This window comes from Phallusia mammillata, chromosome 8 (assembly GCF_965637545.1).
Source record: "Phallusia mammillata chromosome 8, kaPhaMamm4.hap1.1, whole genome shotgun sequence".
NCBI lineage: Eukaryota > Metazoa > Chordata > Ascidiacea > Phlebobranchia > Ascidiidae > Phallusia > Phallusia mammillata.
The window spans coordinates 4,805,404-4,822,592 of NC_137259.1; the positions used below are offsets into that span (position 1 = coordinate 4,805,404).

The 17,189-nt window shown below is 38.3% G+C and overlaps 1 protein-coding gene and 2 long non-coding RNA genes across 3 annotated transcripts; 1 reads left to right on the forward strand and 2 right to left on the reverse strand.

The window, feature by feature from the left end:
* Positions 1 to 527: 527 nt before the first annotated feature.
* On the reverse strand, positions 528 to 1,341 carry LOC145205207 (uncharacterized). Its single transcript, XR_013853615.1, has 2 exons — positions 1,086 to 1,341; positions 528 to 907 (listed from the first exon to the last, which is right to left on the reverse strand). It is a non-coding gene; the product is annotated as an uncharacterized LOC145205207 (long non-coding RNA).
* Positions 1,342 to 3,745: 2,404 nt separating this feature from the next.
* On the reverse strand, positions 3,746 to 10,579 carry LOC145204930 (uncharacterized). Its single transcript, XR_013853556.1, has 5 exons — positions 10,459 to 10,579; positions 9,989 to 10,174; positions 6,454 to 7,957; positions 5,711 to 6,211; positions 3,746 to 5,346 (listed from the first exon to the last, which is right to left on the reverse strand). It is a non-coding gene; the product is annotated as an uncharacterized LOC145204930 (long non-coding RNA).
* Positions 5,296 to 16,737, forward strand: LOC145204929 (CUB and zona pellucida-like domain-containing protein 1). The gene is made up of 13 exons (XM_080077542.1): positions 5,296 to 5,356; positions 8,796 to 8,956; positions 9,026 to 9,173; positions 10,005 to 10,180; positions 11,602 to 11,749; positions 12,482 to 12,527; positions 13,636 to 13,801; positions 13,970 to 14,127; positions 14,499 to 14,670; positions 15,068 to 15,138; positions 15,233 to 15,422; positions 15,643 to 15,751; positions 16,313 to 16,737. Exons 1-13 carry the CDS (start codon positions 5,296 to 5,298, stop codon positions 16,465 to 16,467), a joined length of 1,761 nt encoding a protein of 586 aa, XP_079933668.1. The 3' UTR covers positions 16,468 to 16,737.
* The last annotated feature ends 452 nt before the right edge of the window (positions 16,738 to 17,189 follow it).

Genomic DNA, 17,189 nt, shown 5'->3' on the forward strand with positions numbered 1-17,189 from the left:
AAACCAATCATTACCGCATTCAGACAATAGCCTTCTAATATTACTGTTACGCACATGGCGATTAGGCCTATAATTTCATGGCACGGGTAATAATAATAGGACAAGTTAATCATGCGAAACTGAACTCGGAGACGTAACCATAGATAACTTAATTCAAGTGGTTTTAAAAAAATGTTTTGTCAAAAAATTACTATATAGTTGTATGTGCTGTTCTTTTCATTTGGATCTAAGTACATAAAAAATGTAGCATAAAACAGAAAAAATGTTCTGCAGCGCAAATTGTGACGTCACACTGTAAACCAATTTGGGTAAAAATAACCCAAAAACGTTGGGTATCTTGGGGGGACACCCAAAATTGGTTTTGGGTTATTTAAACCCAAATCTGGTTGGGTTAAATACAGTTTTACCCTATTGATTTACCCAAAAATGTTTGGGTATGATTCGAATTTACCTAATTATCTGTGGTTGTTATTTTGGGTTTTAACACATTATGCCCAAAATTGATTGAACGTTTTTTTACCCAAAAATCATACAGATTTCATGTTTTATTTTTAGAAGAAACACACTTTTTTCCCAAACATGCTACAGAAGAAAATACATAACGAAAAAACTAATTACAACATACAACACAGTTAATCATACATTGACAAATCTGGAATATCATAAATAATACTTGCAAAAAATTTAAACTTTATCAACATGCATACAGTATTCATAGTAAAGTACACAATACAATGCAATTAAGGCTGTGATGCCTTTGATGATACCATTCACTCGCAGTACAGGGTTTTGTTCAGAAAACAAGGTTATTTTTTAAGCGAATGAAATATCTCCATATACAACCAAGATGGGTTAAATGCTGACGATCACCAAATGCTGCTCTCGAACCTTCAAATGTTATGTTTGCCTGAGTATTTAAATATATTACCAGCAAAGAATCAATAGCAACATAGCAAATTACCAAATCTAGACAAATGCAAACCATAATATGCTATCCCATACGCAAAATTTAACAAAACATAGGGCTACAAAAAACCTCTTTTCAACCATAAACGTCATTAATAATTAATTATTATGAAACTTACTTCCAAGTATCAATCCCTTTCTGTGGGACGTCCAAGTCACCAAGAACAATTAGGACAAAATCAGGTAAACCTTGAATTCCACTATCAACATTCGCACTACTTTAAACAGCATCAGTCTCCCCTATAATAGGGCTAGTGTAGGGCTGTAGGCACTTGCACGCAGGAACGGGCAAAACAGCAAAGCCCAAGGGAGTTAAGATTCCCGCACTTTTTGTTTGGCAGTTGAGCGCAGGCGGTCAGCCAGGCATGATGCAATTTTAAGCCCAATGGGCGGGCGATTTAGCGTGGGATTTTGTTTGTTTGTTTCTATTATTTTTATTTTCGATCTTTCGAAAAAATTTCGATTGGTATCATTTTCCACTAACCGGTCGTAGTTTGGATTAACCAAGTTGAAAGTGTTTGAAAGTTTTAAACACGTAAGTGCTTGGAAAAACAGTTCAATTTGACAAAAACACAAGCATTAAAAGAAAAGAGTACGTTGAGTTAAAAAAAAACTGAATTTTGTGGCTACAGTACCAACACCAACATTTTCCTCAAACAACCCAATTCTTTTGCGTAGAGTATCAATACCATTTTACCCAAACGATTTTGGGTAAAGATTTTTTTACCCAATAAATAAGGGTAAATAATTTTGGGTAACGCAAATTTGGGTAAAAACTAGAGATGTACCGAATATTCGGTTTGCCGAATTTATTCGGCCGAATCGGCCACTTTTGCAAAGATTCGGTTTCGGCCGAATAATTTGTTGCGATTCGGCCGAAACCGAATCTTTTATGAACACACATTTAAAGCGTTAAGCGTGTCTTTCCTGCTTAGCACCAACAAAAATCCTGTCAGTTATTATACTTTTTACCACATTATCGTTTTCCCCACTGCAGACAACTAAATAGTAATTCATTGCCGGGTTGGAAATTATGCTTAAGGCAATGTTAAACCCCACAGAACTGAAATAAGGACGAAACACAACCATTCTGCACTAATTGCCTGGTAGATAAACTTATGTTTTCATGTCAAACGCGTACCGTACGACTTCGCGTGACGTCATAAATGATTCGGTTGATTCGGCCGAATTTATTCGGCAAAACCGCCGAATATTCGGTTTCGGCCGAATCGAAATTTCGCCGATTCGGTACATCACTAGTAAAAACCATTGGGCAACAAAACAGTTTACCCAAAATATTTGGGTGTGTTGCTGCTGTACCCAAAGTTCTCTCGATCGATTTACCCAAATTGGTTTACAGTGCATATTTTGTAAATATCGTAGAATGGTCGAGTTGAGTTATTTCGCTTCGTCAAATAAACTACAGCGACACAATAGCACCAAAACAAACATTAAGCTGGAAATAGCTGCGAAATGATAGCCTAAGATGTATCAAGCGCAAGAAAACGGAGGGAATAATTGGTAGATAATGTCTGAACGCATTGCAGCTACACACTATTAAAATGCGTTATGTAACTGGGGCTCACAAGAAGGGGAGATTGGGGCATTGCGGGTAAACACGCCTGGGGGAATGTTGGTGGGAACAGTCGAGTGGGACCAAAAAAACTAACCCCCGTGTTAGGGAAAGTTGGTTGTGTTCGACAGGAAAGGAAACCACTGAAAGAAATCTTGGTTTTAACCTAGCTTCTTGGAATTCTACTGAACCGCGCAACCTCGTTCCACCCTCAAGCTATGCCCTGGGAGAATGCTTTAATCGCCACATGAAAAGTGCGCCCACGGCCCATCTAGCGGGCTCCAATCGGATTAGCGATGTACCATGGGTTATGCTTGGAATAGGCAGTCCCAAAGATAGACCTGAAGGCTTCATCGGCTGAATTTGTTTACGGCTCTGCCATCACCGTTTCTGGCAATTTTTTCGCTCCGAACATCACAAGCCTTCATCTCAAACAGTTCTCCCATCGTTGAAGGCTACGGTGAGTCAACTTGTGCCGACTCCAATGTCACGTCATGGTCCTGTCCGCACAACGGACCCCGCAGCATTGGTCTCAACTCCGTAGGTTTTCGTACGGAAAGAAGGCCACAGATCCCCGCTTACGCCATCTCACGATGGCCCTTTCCGTGTGATATTCAATGGAAGAAAGAGTTTCACGCTTGCTATCGGCGAAAGCAACCATCTTATTTCTATTGACCCCCTTAAGGCAGAGCAGCCGGTACAAGTGACCCTGCACCCACGCCTTGGTCGTACCCCCTCAATTGTCTAAAAAAAAAGTTGACCAAAAGGAATAACTTAATAAGCTTTTCGTTGCGGGATTACGCTACGATACCGTATTGGTCCAGTTTGAACCTTTATTGTGTCACCCGGATTTCCATAGTCTGTGCCTGTAAGCCCTCAGTAGACCACAATGTGTTCTGATGTACATAAGAAACATGAACGAAGTGTTTTAGTTGAGAAGCACCATTGGTATTGTTGGTATTGCTAAACGATTTTCAATAAATGTACATTGCCCGCATCAGTGGCGGCTCGTGCCTAAAATTTGTGGGGGTGCTGCCCCCACAAACTTTAGCCTTTACTGAACATATATAAGTTGGCAATATATTGAAAAGCTACATTTCTAGTTTTCTAGCCATTTGTTTTGTGAAGAAAAACAAGTAATACAAATCTTAATTAGCAACTCCATTGTGACGTAATTTTTGTTACGCAATAATGTACACGAATGTAAAGAGCAGACGGCATCATTTGTGTATTTTCTTTACTTGCACAGCGACGGGCCAAACACAATAACGTTCAGTAATAATGTGAAAAACAAAAACACACGTGGCACAGCTTCGAAACGAAGTGGTTGTAAATACGGTAAAACACAACAGGAATATAGAAAAAAAAATTAATAGAAAAAATAGATATAAATGAGTCGAGAAAGGTAGAAGTATTTCAGTTCGACAACAAAAATTGTCATGTTTCATTTAAGTAAATTTAGTCACAGTCAGCGTTTTCAACATATTCTATGACACTTCACAGATTATTGTCACACAAAAAAACTAGCCATACAGCTTTTTATTGGTATCATAATGCCATAAAAGTTATTCTTAGTATACACTGATCAAACATAAAATTATATGTAAAGATTGTTTTGTATAACAACTTGGAATAGGAATGTCAAGTAAAAATACTGGGGGTGCTGCAGCTCCGCAGCCCCCTCGCACGAGCCGCCCCTGGCCCGCATCTTCTTTCAACACAGTGTATCGAAAAGAACGCTAGAGACTCACGTAGGGTTTTATACGCGTTTAACGCATTATACGCGTTTAGACCAGTTGGATAGAGCGCCATTGTTACATAATAAACATCACAACTGTATTTATCCGGTTTGAATCACCTGTATTGTGTTACGGAGCCTTCGGTGTTAACGGCTGTAAGCCCATAGGCCATAGTGTGTTATAATGTAGATGAGGAAACCCGCTTGAAACATACAGGGATTTAGCAGATAGGTAGCATTATAATACATTATGATCTGCCGAAAGCAAATGTTTAATTGTACGAAGTTGGATCCGAGCCTTTGTACTGCACAATTAGTATTATTGATGCACTACCAAATCATTTGCATTTACTCAACAGAATTCAAAGTTTTGTGATGTAAAATTGATATATTTCGTTGATAGTGTGGGGGGCGGCCTTCGTTTCCGGGCAAAGACATCGGCGTGGATTGTTTAGACTTGAAACGTGGACGTTTTGAGAACGATAGGAACTGGGCCATGAAATTAGTAAAAAAAAACTACGTACGTTAAGCACACAAAACACACAAGAAGAAGAATGTCCAGAGGTCTTCGTCACCATTTTTTTGGGGGGGGTGGGGGGGATTTGTAAAAGCGGCGATCTGACTTTATTCACGGTATGACGTACTATACAAGTCAGCGGAAGAGAGAGAGAAAGAGACGAAACGAAACATAAAAGGACTTTTAAAGCACACAAACACCTTGTACCGAATTCTTACCAGAAATAATGACGAGACACTAAATGACACAAACAGGCGCATAGCAGGATACACAAATGTCTGCACACAAGTTACGAAAGGAAACAGCGACTAGCTAATCCCAACACACAAACAAATGGCAACAAATAAATCTAAAACACAGACGCTAAGGTTACAAGGCAAATACACACAATCTTGGACACAAGTTATAATTTGCGATTGACTATTAATAAATTTTACGTTTTTATATGTTGATTGCTACAATAGTACATAACAGGTAATAAATTTAACAAAACCGTTAAAAATGTCACTTCGACTCCAAAAGTTTGCTCTTTTTGTCTGTTCGTTGAGTTTGCTGCACAAAGGTAAGTGGTTTTTAAATTTTGTTTCAACAAAAAATGTCTCCAGTTTTAAGTGTAGTTCTTATTATTTAGATCTAAGTACATAAAAATGTAGTCATTCGTCTTGAAGATTGTATATGGCGAATGACTACACATATATACGTATGTAATGCAATCATGTCATCCATTGTATACGTATATATATGAAAATCATGGTTTGCAGCATAAAACAGAAAAAATGTTACTGTTAAAACTAAATGCCACTGCAGCGCAAAATGTGACGTCATATTTTGCAACTGTCGTAGAATGGTCGAGTTGAGTTTATTTCGCTTCGTCAAATAAACATAGCGACACAGTAGTAGTAAAACAATCACTAACCCAGTCAGAAAAATTATCTCCCGCCATCGATGACTTTTCCCCCGAAATGGAAACCCGGGGAAAAAGTAGGATGAAAAGTTGATACTGAGTCAATGATATCAGGAACCTATATCTACCTAACTTGCCATGAAACTTGACGCCGGACCACAGAAAAATCATAGATAAGAATTTTTGTATGGGTTATCTGCGGGCCTTTGCCAGCTTTTCTCGTTTTTTCTTTGGGCCTTTTTCGGTTACCTGACAATTTTCACCATTTTAAATATGATCAGCTATAATTTATTGCGTTTTTATCCCACTGACCTCTCCAGCAAACACAATACATCAAATATGGTCTCTTTGCAATATATTTTTAGCGCATAACGTTTACACCATTGACAGTACTCACACTTCGAAAAATAAAATTTCGACGTACAAAATAAACAGCCCAGGAAACACCCAATAAACAGCATCTTCCAATTCACTTTATGACACTGCTGAATAATTTGCTTCCTTTCATCTCACCTACAGATACAGACAAAGAGTTAGATTACAATAGTACAGGAAAAATAAGAAGTAGGAGGTTCTGACTTGCTTATATTAAACTTACCATAACAATAATTGACTTTCATAATGTGAATCAGACTTTTTGCTGCCACGTATCAGTTTTGGCTTAAACTGAATCTAAATAATAATTCTCACTTGTCTTTACTTGCAAATTGCTTAAAAAGTTAAATTTACTTTATGAATAATAAACATACACTTACTGGAGTAAAGCTGTTGCGTTATAAGCGTCCTCTACAAAAAGTACAATAACCACAAATGATTGTCTCGTAGCATTGCGACATTTTGATTTCTCAAATAGAACACGATATGATTGGACAACGTCACAATTGACATTGTCATTCGTTGTTTTAAAAATTAGAGGTTTGCAGCTGATTGGCCAGAAGGTTTTGCATTACAAAGCCCCACGTTTTTGAACTTTCTTAAACCGTATTAGAAACCATGCGACAACCTAATTTTCTAGCACAAAACGAATCAAGGCACGTTTGGTAGATACCTTTTGTCTTTCGCGCCCACAGAGGGCCATGCGGTTACTTCACATGCTTCCTTCGGCCGACAGAATGGCATCCGCTTCAATGGATGACATGCTTGCATACTTGGCGATATAAAACAATGTTTTGTTCTCGAACAACTGTTTCTGGAGCGATTGCCAGAGTATATCCGCGCACGCCTGAGCGGAGAGGAAATCAGCGATCCGCGGCTCTTGGTCCACAAAGCTGATGCAATATGGTGAGGGAATCAGACGCCTACGGAACTCTCACTTTCCAACGTTCCGCGCACCACGCTTCTTCCGACCAGCATAAAAAAACGAGGTAGGAAGTCTCGATTAACTTCACCACGGACAGTGCCTGACTCAAGTCCCTTTGCTTTTATCATCGTCGTTTTGGTAACGATGCGATAAAGTGTCGTTACTCTTGTGCACTGGCACAGCAGATGGCTGGCGCAATTGGCAACCGTTTCTTTGTCTGGAATGCTTAGCAGGTCACAATTTTCTTGTTGATACTGGCGCCGAGATAAGCGTCATACTTCCGCAAACCTTTAGGAAAAACCCTCGTTGCTGCGAATGCACCCATTTCCGGACGTTCGGTTCACGTCTGGTAACCATGCATTTACCTTCCGGCAAATTTCAATGGCAATTTGTCCTTGCCGAAAATTTTCTGAGGACACATTCCCTTTCAGTTGACCTCATGCACCACCGCCTTATCAATTTCGAAACCTTCTCCAGTGCTGCACCTGGCAAGGTATCGCAATCAGCGCCAAACCTTAAAACAATTTCCGCAGGCACGGCTGTCTATGCTAGACTCTTGGCCGAGCTCCCAGGAATAACAACTCCCCACTTTTAAAAGTCGCTTCCCAAGCACCTGGTTCAGCATTTCATTCCCACAAACGGCCCACCCGTGCACTCTCGCGTTCGTCGTCTCCCTCCCGAGAATCTCGGCCTCGTAAAAAGGGAATTTCACAACATGCTGCAACTGTGCATTATTAGACGTTCTTCCAGTCCATGGGCCTTGCCGCTGCACATGGTTCCGAAGTCGTCCGGTGGGTTGCGCCCCTGCGGCGATTACCACCAACTGAATGCAGCTACCCAGCCTGATCGTTACGCAGTTCCTCACATTCAAGACGTTTCGGCTCGGTTGGTAGCATCTAGCGTTTTTTCTCTCCAAAATTGACTTTGTTCGGGGGGCTACCACCAGGTTCCTGTAGCACCTGATGATATCGTAAAAACAGCGGTTATTACCCTTTTCGGTCTTTTTGAATTCCTTCGCATGTCATTAGGCTTAAAAAAAAACGCTGGAAATACGTTTCATTCAAAAACATATTTTTCTGGTTTCACTCACGAGTTGTGGATTGCTATTAACAGTCTTGCGCCATTAGGCTGCATCTTAATATCGCACACTGCGTTGACATCAAAAATTACAGAAATGTAACTCACTAAACGGCTCTTTAAGGTGTTTTGTGCTCAAAACTATAACAAGTGAAGTATATTTGGAAAAATCTGGCTGCTTGGCTGATTTTTGAGTCTCGTTTTGTGCATCACTGTTTGCTTATAGTGCAATTCACACTCAAATGGCAACCAACAAACTGGTAAAACTATTGCCAGCAAAAACGCCTGTGTTTGACATATTTATTTTCAATGAGCGAACTAAACTGATTTGTGTTTTTCAAATAGGCGGACTTTTGCATTGGGATAATTTAAAATGAATTTTTGCGACACCTTAAACCTCAAACATGGTCTTTTGAGTTTTAATAAAGCAACACATTAATAGTAAAAAATACCGAATGAAAGAAGTGCTTATTTTAAAATAATTCATTGCAAAAAAATGGTAGAACAAATTTTCTTATTTCCTTGTTTACACTTCCGTTTGCCTAACTTGCACGTAACTTGAGATGGAATATTACTTGTTTCGATGAATACAAACGTGGTTTGTTATGTCGTGCTATTGGCGACATTTAACGAAATAAAACTTTCAAAAGGGGACCTCAATTCCAGTTTTTATGTATGATTTTAAATCGTGTTTGTTACATTCTTTGTTTAATTTTATAGTTGCAGATTCTCAATGCAATGTCGCGCATGTGACGATCGATGTGTATGAACAAGTCATTCCACCTAATTGCCACACATTTAGTGGAAGTTTTACTCAAAGTCAAGGTTCCACTAGAATGGTGGCCTATACCCCCCACCTGGCAGAAAACAACTACTGTGAGGTGCCTTAAACCTTAACACCGTAAACTTGAACACCTATAAACCTCAACACCTTAAACATTTGAACACAGATTTACGAGGGAAATGACAACGCAGGTAAATTGGCTGGAATCCTAATTGGTGGAGGCTTCTCCTTTGCAATACTTCGAACTCCATCGGTCTATGTGACTTGTGTGACGAACCTCACCACGGCTAATGCGGGTTTGGTTATTAGTAATGGTAAGTCAGTATAATGATTTGTAAACCGAACCAAAATCTTTGCACTTGTGCTTTTTTTTTTGCAGTTAGTTCGAATTCCACGGCAAACTAGAATTTTCAAGCCAATACATTGTCTTACGTAAAGGTTCGAAAACCAGCTTAATTCAGTACCACGGAGAAATAAGGGAAACATTTTTAGCTAACCAAAAAGTACAAACGAAGTCCATTAATGTTCAAAACGTGAAATTGCGCCACATGTGGCAGTGTTGGAGTTCTGTTTCTTTAAATTGTTCGTTCGAAAAATGGAATAAAATGAATTACAGTAAACTAGCTTTTGAACCTCGAACAATTTGAAATTTACCTCACACACGAAAAATAGTTCCTACAGACAAGTAGCAATAAATGTGAATTGATCACGTGTTCAATTTTTGTGAGTTACGTGATCGATGCACATTCGTTGCTATTTGTCAGAAGGAATTGGAAAAATCTACTAAGACTATACCTGACGGCCTACGCTAGCTAAATTTCGATGGGTGGCGCAAACAGCAAGTTAGGAACTAAGTATTAGGTTGATTTTATTGCTATAATTATATTTGAAACCTCCCCCAAATCGTAATAACTCTAATTGTCAGTATTGTCAAACAAATTGTTTTTTAAATGTTTGTGTATGTTCTTTGCGACACCGAACGGCTAGCATGTTTTTCTCGTGTGGTAATTTGTTTTAGTAGATTTTCTAAATGTGGCAAGGTTTTTTGCCAACGGAACCCGACCCCAAACTCCTACTTATCCAAGAGATATACTAAAGTTACACGAATGAAAGTTCAACGTAATAATACCTTTTTTGAATTTCAGCTGAATCGTGTGGGGAAGATGTTACTGGCACGATGTATAATTTAATGTCACCCAACTTTCCAAGTGATTACCCAAACCAAGCTGTCTGTGTGTGGACATTTGAACTTGAAACAAGAACGTCCTTGGTGTTTCAATTTTCCTCTTTCATCACTGAATCTCATGCTGACAATCTGCGTGTGAGTTGACTGTTACTTACATCAATGTCATGAGATTAAAACAGTTTACCTCGCAAGCACATCCTATAAACAAATTTGTTAACCAGTTAGAACTTTACGGCTTCACTTGGCGCCAATGAGGGCCTAGCGCAACAGGTTTCTGCGTTCTAGGTTCTGAGTACTGCAGCGAATGCAAAGCTAACTCCTGGTTTAATAACTGCTATAGCCCAAACTTAAGTATCTACTTCACGAGTTTTATTTCAAGCAACATAACAAACAGACGAACGCAGATAACTTACTTATGCGATTTCAGCGGACATCAAGTTCACGATCGACGCATACGTTGGCGAATAAAGACAGAATATAGTATTCGCACTTTGACCAGAATTTTAACGGTTAGAACTAGAATGAATTTCAGAGTTTGTGGCGTGGTATTTATAGGTCCAGCGCTTGAGTAAACAACGGTTAAAGAAACTCAGGGGAAAACAAATTTGACACTAGGGAGTTAAACAATGAACTCGATGAACCAAAGTCATTGCGCTTGATTAACTTGGGTTAATGAAACTAGACATGCGGAATTTGAAACAATCTACTTTACGAACCAAAGTCATTACGCTTGATTAAGTTAGGGTCGACAAAAATACAAAAAAACAATCTCGAGAAATAAACATGTTGTGGGAGATTAATTCCGAGAGACTGCACACGTGATTGATGCAGTACTAAGTGAAAAAAATGATTCAACCGTACTTGCATTAAAAATTGCAGTCCGACAGCGGACTTGTTGTGAGCATAACACATTTAGGTGTTGCCCCCCATCGAGGATAAAAATAAAACAAACTGATTTTTTTCTGTTACTTCGACTACTTTTAAACAAGTCCCCATAATACCTTAGTAAGGTGGCCGTAACAGTGTAAAGGGTGTTTTTAATCTGAGGATTGCAACAAATCATTATTTGTGTAACAATATATTAGAACAGTGGTTCTCAACTCGTTTCACGATATGAACCTCCGGCCCAGAAAAAATAATACCGTGGACTATTTCTTTTTGCAAGATTTAAGTATGCATACGAAACAACCATTTGGGCTTGAAAAACAATTCTTTCAAACCAATTTTTAAGAAGTGAGATAAACTTATTAACAGCTAACACTTTGATACTCTTTCAATAAATAATATGCAATCATCTCTAGTTTATCACTTAATTTAGTGGACGTTCTGTGGACCACCCAAAACATAATCGTGGACCACTAGTGGTCCATGGACCACCAGTTGAGAACCACTGGATTAGAATCTATTTATCCATAACTTTATTTCGCATGGAAAACATTTAGCATTTGTGATAATACTTATACACTCAAAAACACTTTTTTCCGATTTATTTTTTTCTTGTAAAAATATTACCATGATTTTTGGTTTTGATGATATATTTTGTACATATTGTCTAGTTTAAGGACGAAAATAACAATGTACAAAATCTTAATGGGAATCTGGGAGCACATGACTTCCAAATTAATGCTACAATCCTCTCTCTTTTGTTCCTCACTGATTCTTCCTCTACTCACATGGGATTTAATGCAACGGTCAATCTTGAAGGTAACTTCTTTATTTTTTTAATTCTTAACAAGGTTCGAACCCAGGCCGCTCCCAAGTGGGAATATCGGGTTTTCTGTATCACGCTTTTCTGACTATTCCACCAAGTTTCGCTTACAGAAGTTTTCCAACAGCATTTTAGGACCTCTTTTAACATTAGCGACGCGTAGTGGATGATAGAGTTTGAATACCCAATCTAATTACCTTGGTATTTTTAGACACTGCCTATTTGGTACCTATGCAACAGCAAGATTGAACAAGTTTTTCATTCCAAGTAAAAAATAGTGCAAAAATGTGTTCTTAATGTTTGTGGCAGTATCGAGACAATTAATTCTTTTGTTGTTCAGCTAATCGTATGCCATTAAAACTTTGTACTTATTAGACCTGTATTGTAGTAATACATGTATGATTAGGTAAAGGTCAACCGTGCTGCAATAAAATTAGGACCACATCTCTAGTAAGAGACCACATCTCAAAAATTGTATTAATCGTTCTGGACATTACCCTTCTACCCACATTTGTGTATGGGCCTTATCGTCATGTTGGCCCACCAGTCAAGGAATGAATCCTAGATAGATAAATACTCATGAAAATAAACAGATGCCGTCACACAATGCTGCCCTAACGATGTAACGTATATAAACTGGGACAAAAGATTCCTGTGAACCACATTACAGATGTTTCCAACCATCACTTATAGGGAATATATTACAACTTTGTGTTTGTATGTTTTAGGTCCGCCGCCTTCAGTCGAATGCAGGGAACAAAATTTGACCATTGCGTAAGTTAAAGATTTTGTGTTTCAATTGCTTTGACTTAAATTGTTGTGGTTATACTGAATCAGGGGTGCACAGCCTGCGGCCGTACGACCACATGCGGCCACACAGGCGGGTTTGGGTAGAACTACTAACACGATACGTTTCTCCTGATCCAAAAGTGCTTAATTTTCGATAGGTGGCGTAAAGAGCACTTTTTCATTTAAAACGGTATATCTCAAAAAATGCTAACGGTTAGAGCTATTAGGGTTGGGGTAAGGTATTAGCACTTAAAATTCAATAAAACTAACCCAAAAAATTAGTTACTAATGTAAAAGTTTTATGTAAATATTTCCCAACCCAACCCATTTATAGCCGCTAAATAAATAATTCAGCTCTTTACGCCACCTATCGAAAATTAAGCACTTTTGGATCAGGATAAACGTATCGTGTTAGTAGCTCTACCGCGGGTTTGTGCGGTCGTAAACATGCTGATTAAAATATATGTACTGGTGGTCATGACGTATATAAAACTATTTTTCTAAATATTTTGATTTTCAAACTGCTCTAAACAGATTTTTTGGTTCTCGAAAGAGTCCATTATCAAAATGCGTTAAGTTTTTTGTACTTCTGCCCTGTGCTAACAATGCGAAAAAAACATGCATCACAAGCGTCACAATATAGTTTCTGATGTCATAAACAGTGAAGTCAGATCTTCAGACTGTGTAGCTAAAACTGTGCGGAAAGTAAAAAAATAATCGGGGCTTTTTTATTTTTTATTAGATTGTATATATGTATGATACAATCCTTCTTTACATCACTGTATTTAAACAAAAAACAAGCGGTAATTGGCGGCCGTTGGTAAAATAAGGATCTGCGATGCGACCGTTGTGGCAAAAAGGTTGTGCACCCCTGTACAGGACCATTAAAAAACACAATAAGCAAGTTAACGTCTACTTGCTAACATCTCTTAAAAAAACTTGCAACTGTAGCTCAATATTAAATCTGTGTAAGTCATCAACTAAAATGTTCTCAATTTAAATTAAACTACTCTTATGTTCAGACAGCAGGGATATGTAACTGACTGATTTTTTTATGATTCAAAAAATTATCCAATTAATTAAATCTTTGCAGAGTAACACCCCAAGAACGACAAACACTTGATTATGAACTTGGTGACACACTTTACATCGCATTGGACCGGGAAACTCCCCTTTCAGTACTCAATGATAACTGCAAGGTCACTGGGTCAGATCCGGTGTTCGTGTTTGACTTGGGCGAGTGTGAAGCTATCTATAAGGTAACATGCGATAATTGTCTCGGTAGGGGTTATTTCTTGACATGTTTTTTTTACATATTACCTTGTTGATTGAAGTAATGATATTTGCACTCAGTGATGAAGTGACACCATGTTTTTACCGTCTGTGGCGCTTTTCGTTTTTCGGAAGTTTTCGACATGTATTTACAGAATGAGAACGATATGGTGTCGGTGTCTTTCCTGGTCTGGAGATTTCTAGCCCCATCCCCTGCCGTGATCCAACGCGACCCTCAAAACAAGCTTAATGTGACTTGTCTATTCAACGCCAATAGACTTCTCTCGTCTTCCAATGTCCAACCACAAATCGAGTAAGGATACTATACCACGATATGTTACTTGACGCATGCTGTCACATGTCATATGGCAATAAGGGTTTTGTTTGACATAACATACAGAACATCGGTAATTCTAAAGATAAAGAATAACTTACATCATGTTTCATTTTAAACTCCCTTTTCTCAACGTACAACAATAACGAGGATACAAAAAAGATAAATATAACAGATGAAATGTGTAGTTGTGGAAAGAAAATTTGCTATTGTGTTTTTTGACAAACTGGTAGAAATAAAACACACAAGAAAGGTATAAGAAAAAAAAGGAATAAACAGTTGAATACATTGTTGTGATGTAAACATCTTCAGTAAGTAGTTCTTGTCTAAATCTAATAAACTTTTCGCAGATCCGTTGAAATTTCGGCTGGAAATACAGGAACTTTTGATGTCTCTTTAAGTCTTTTCGCCAATGAACATTTTAACGAGAGCTTGCCCGGGGAAGTTACTGTGCCCAACTGCATTTTTGCTGAAGTTAAACTGGATGAGATTTCAGCAAGCAACGATGACTTCATTATCCAAGTAAATTTAAAACAGTTAAAGCTTGGGCACAAATCTCATCGCTTTCAGATAAAGTGCTAATTAGGTTTGTACCAAACTTTTCACAAAACTTTAAAACATGATAATGTTGTGTCCCACATTATGTTTCAATTCAAAGCTGCATTCGTTAACCTTCCAGTCGTGTTGACCAACAGTGCGCCAACCTCACCTTTTTCTAAGCCCCAGTCACATAACGCCTGGTGTAGCTGCAGCGCGTTCAACCGTTATCCACCAAGCGCGCCCTTTGCTGTTTGGCTCTCCAAAACGTTTTAACGTTGCGCAGCTATTTCCGGCTACGTGATTGTTTTAGTGCAATTGTGTCGTTATAATCACTAAGCGAAATAAACCTATGTCTCTTAAGTAAAACGTTTGTTCACAGCTTGAAGAATGTTGGGCGACGCGCACTGAAAACTCCAGTGGTTTGCCGAGTTACCAGATTGTACAAAGCGGGTAAGTTTACTAACGTTGGATTACTAATTAAAGTATTTATTTGTCACGTCCCTCTCCAAACTATATTCCGTGTAACTTGATTTTAAAATGATAGATGCGATGCGCCACCTAGTGGAGGTGAGGCTGCCGACGCAAAGATGTTGATCCGAAATTACGAATCCAACTTTGCAACGTTCAAGCTGATGAGCTTTGTGTGGGCAAATTTCACCGACGCAGAACAATTTATCTATATCCACTGCGACGTGACCGCCTGTCAAAACTCAACTGGACAATGCCCTGGACAGGTGAGCTGATTTAAGCATATTTCGCTTGAAAAAACAAGACTCTGTAACAAGAATTTCTGTTTGTCGAGACTGTTCGAAAAAATCTAGAGTATATTTAAATAAAAATACGGTTTTGTATTTTTTACATAAAGTCAATGGTTTAGGAGAAACTCAATGTGTTGTAGTTCATGTAATGTCAAATAAGTACTGAACTTGTCGAAAGCTATATAAGTTATTACAGACATGTGGAGGTGTAGGACGACGCTCTGTTGACAACAATGGACGCAACCAAAGACTTTCTGCTGGGCCAGTTCACATCTTACAAACTACCAAGTATTTGCTTGTGCAAGGTAACAATGCAATAATTTAAATGCTTTTTAGCTCATCTGGTGATTCTATGTAGGGAAGGCTATTTCGACAACTTTGTGCAGTGAAATATAGCTCCGCATAAAGTGCCGTAAAAGTTTTTCTGCTGTTGTAACTTCATCTCCGTAATCACTGCGGTTGCTTAGTAGACAGTTATTTTACTTTTGCAGTTAAAAATAGACGGTTATTTTATGACTCTAAAACCAATTCCCTACTTTCAGTTCCCATTGTGTTATTTTGATGCAAACGCGTTATTGTCCAAAACTCCATGAATGAATCGCATGGAGATGCATTCTTGGCCTCAAAACCCACCAAGTTCATTTTTTTCTTGTCCTTGTTCAGCTTTTAGCTTACTCCTTACCTGACGTGATCTCTTAACATATTTAAATCGGTATAACGCCGCTTGCTGGTCTAGCGTACTGTGATCTATTGATTAGCCTTAATTTTGGCCACAAAGATCGTTTAAAGACTGGTGCTTATCGTGGATATGCTTTTTCATAAGCTTATGTCTTGATTTCTGTGTTGAACATCTAATTTTCTCGCAGACACTACAAGAGACGGAGATGAAGTAGATGAAACGGCTCAAAACTTGTTCTTTCTTGTAATGTTTGTTCTTCTGGCTGCTGTAATTATCGGTGCCGGGTACTTCGTATGGGTAAAATTGGCCCAAGATCCAAAGGCGAAACAAATTCGTCTGTAGATGAATTGTCATGAATTTAAAAATCGTATTGTGCATCTTTGTCAAAAATGCATAACACGTATGAATGTTGGTTTTAACAGCTTCTTAAAGAAAATAACTTTTCAGCATTTGTTTGCAATTTAAAATTTGATGCTTGAAAAAAAAAGGAAATCGTATAACACGTTTTCGACAATGAATGCACTAATGAATTGCTTTGTGTTCAAAAAATTACTTTGGTGAAGTATTTCATTGTGTCTGTAATTTTAATGCAATATAGTCAAGCTTAATTCACTTCGAGTCTGTTGATTATGTTTGGAGTATTTGGGCAATTAGAAAAGACTAAATTGGATTTTAATTCAGCTATCTTTCAAGTTTAACAACAATCATGGTGTGAAATTTAAATTATCTTTCTCCGAGTGGTAGCGGTCAGGAAATTAAGCCCGAAGTTAAAAGCGAAAATCCAAAATTTAGCCCAATATTCGGTTTAACTAAAGCCAGAATTAGGCCAGTTTAGCAAACTATTATTAGGACATAAATGTGGTCAAATCAAAATTCAGCCCAGGTCCAGCCTGCTTTATATTCACTTAGGTCCAAACTAGAACCCGAATCAAAACGAAACCTAACCGAAAACCCCGCCCGACTTATAACTTGTCAAAAAGTGTTTACAGAACAAAACAAAAAACATCAAAAATAAAACTCTTCTGGTAAACATGGAGATTAGATCCATTTTCTTTAACCACTGG

Coding starts and splice junctions, on each gene's coding strand:
- LOC145204929 (XM_080077542.1), top strand. CDS start 5,296: ATGTCACTTCGACTCCAAAAGTTTGCTCTTTTTGTCTGTTCGTTGAGT. Junction 14,128..14,498: donor AATGTCCAACCACAAATCGA/GTAAGGATACTA, acceptor AACTTTTCGCAG/ATCCGTTGAAATTTCGGCTG. Junction 14,671..15,067: donor ACGATGACTTCATTATCCAA/GTAAATTTAAAA, acceptor GTTTGTTCACAG/CTTGAAGAATGTTGGGCGAC.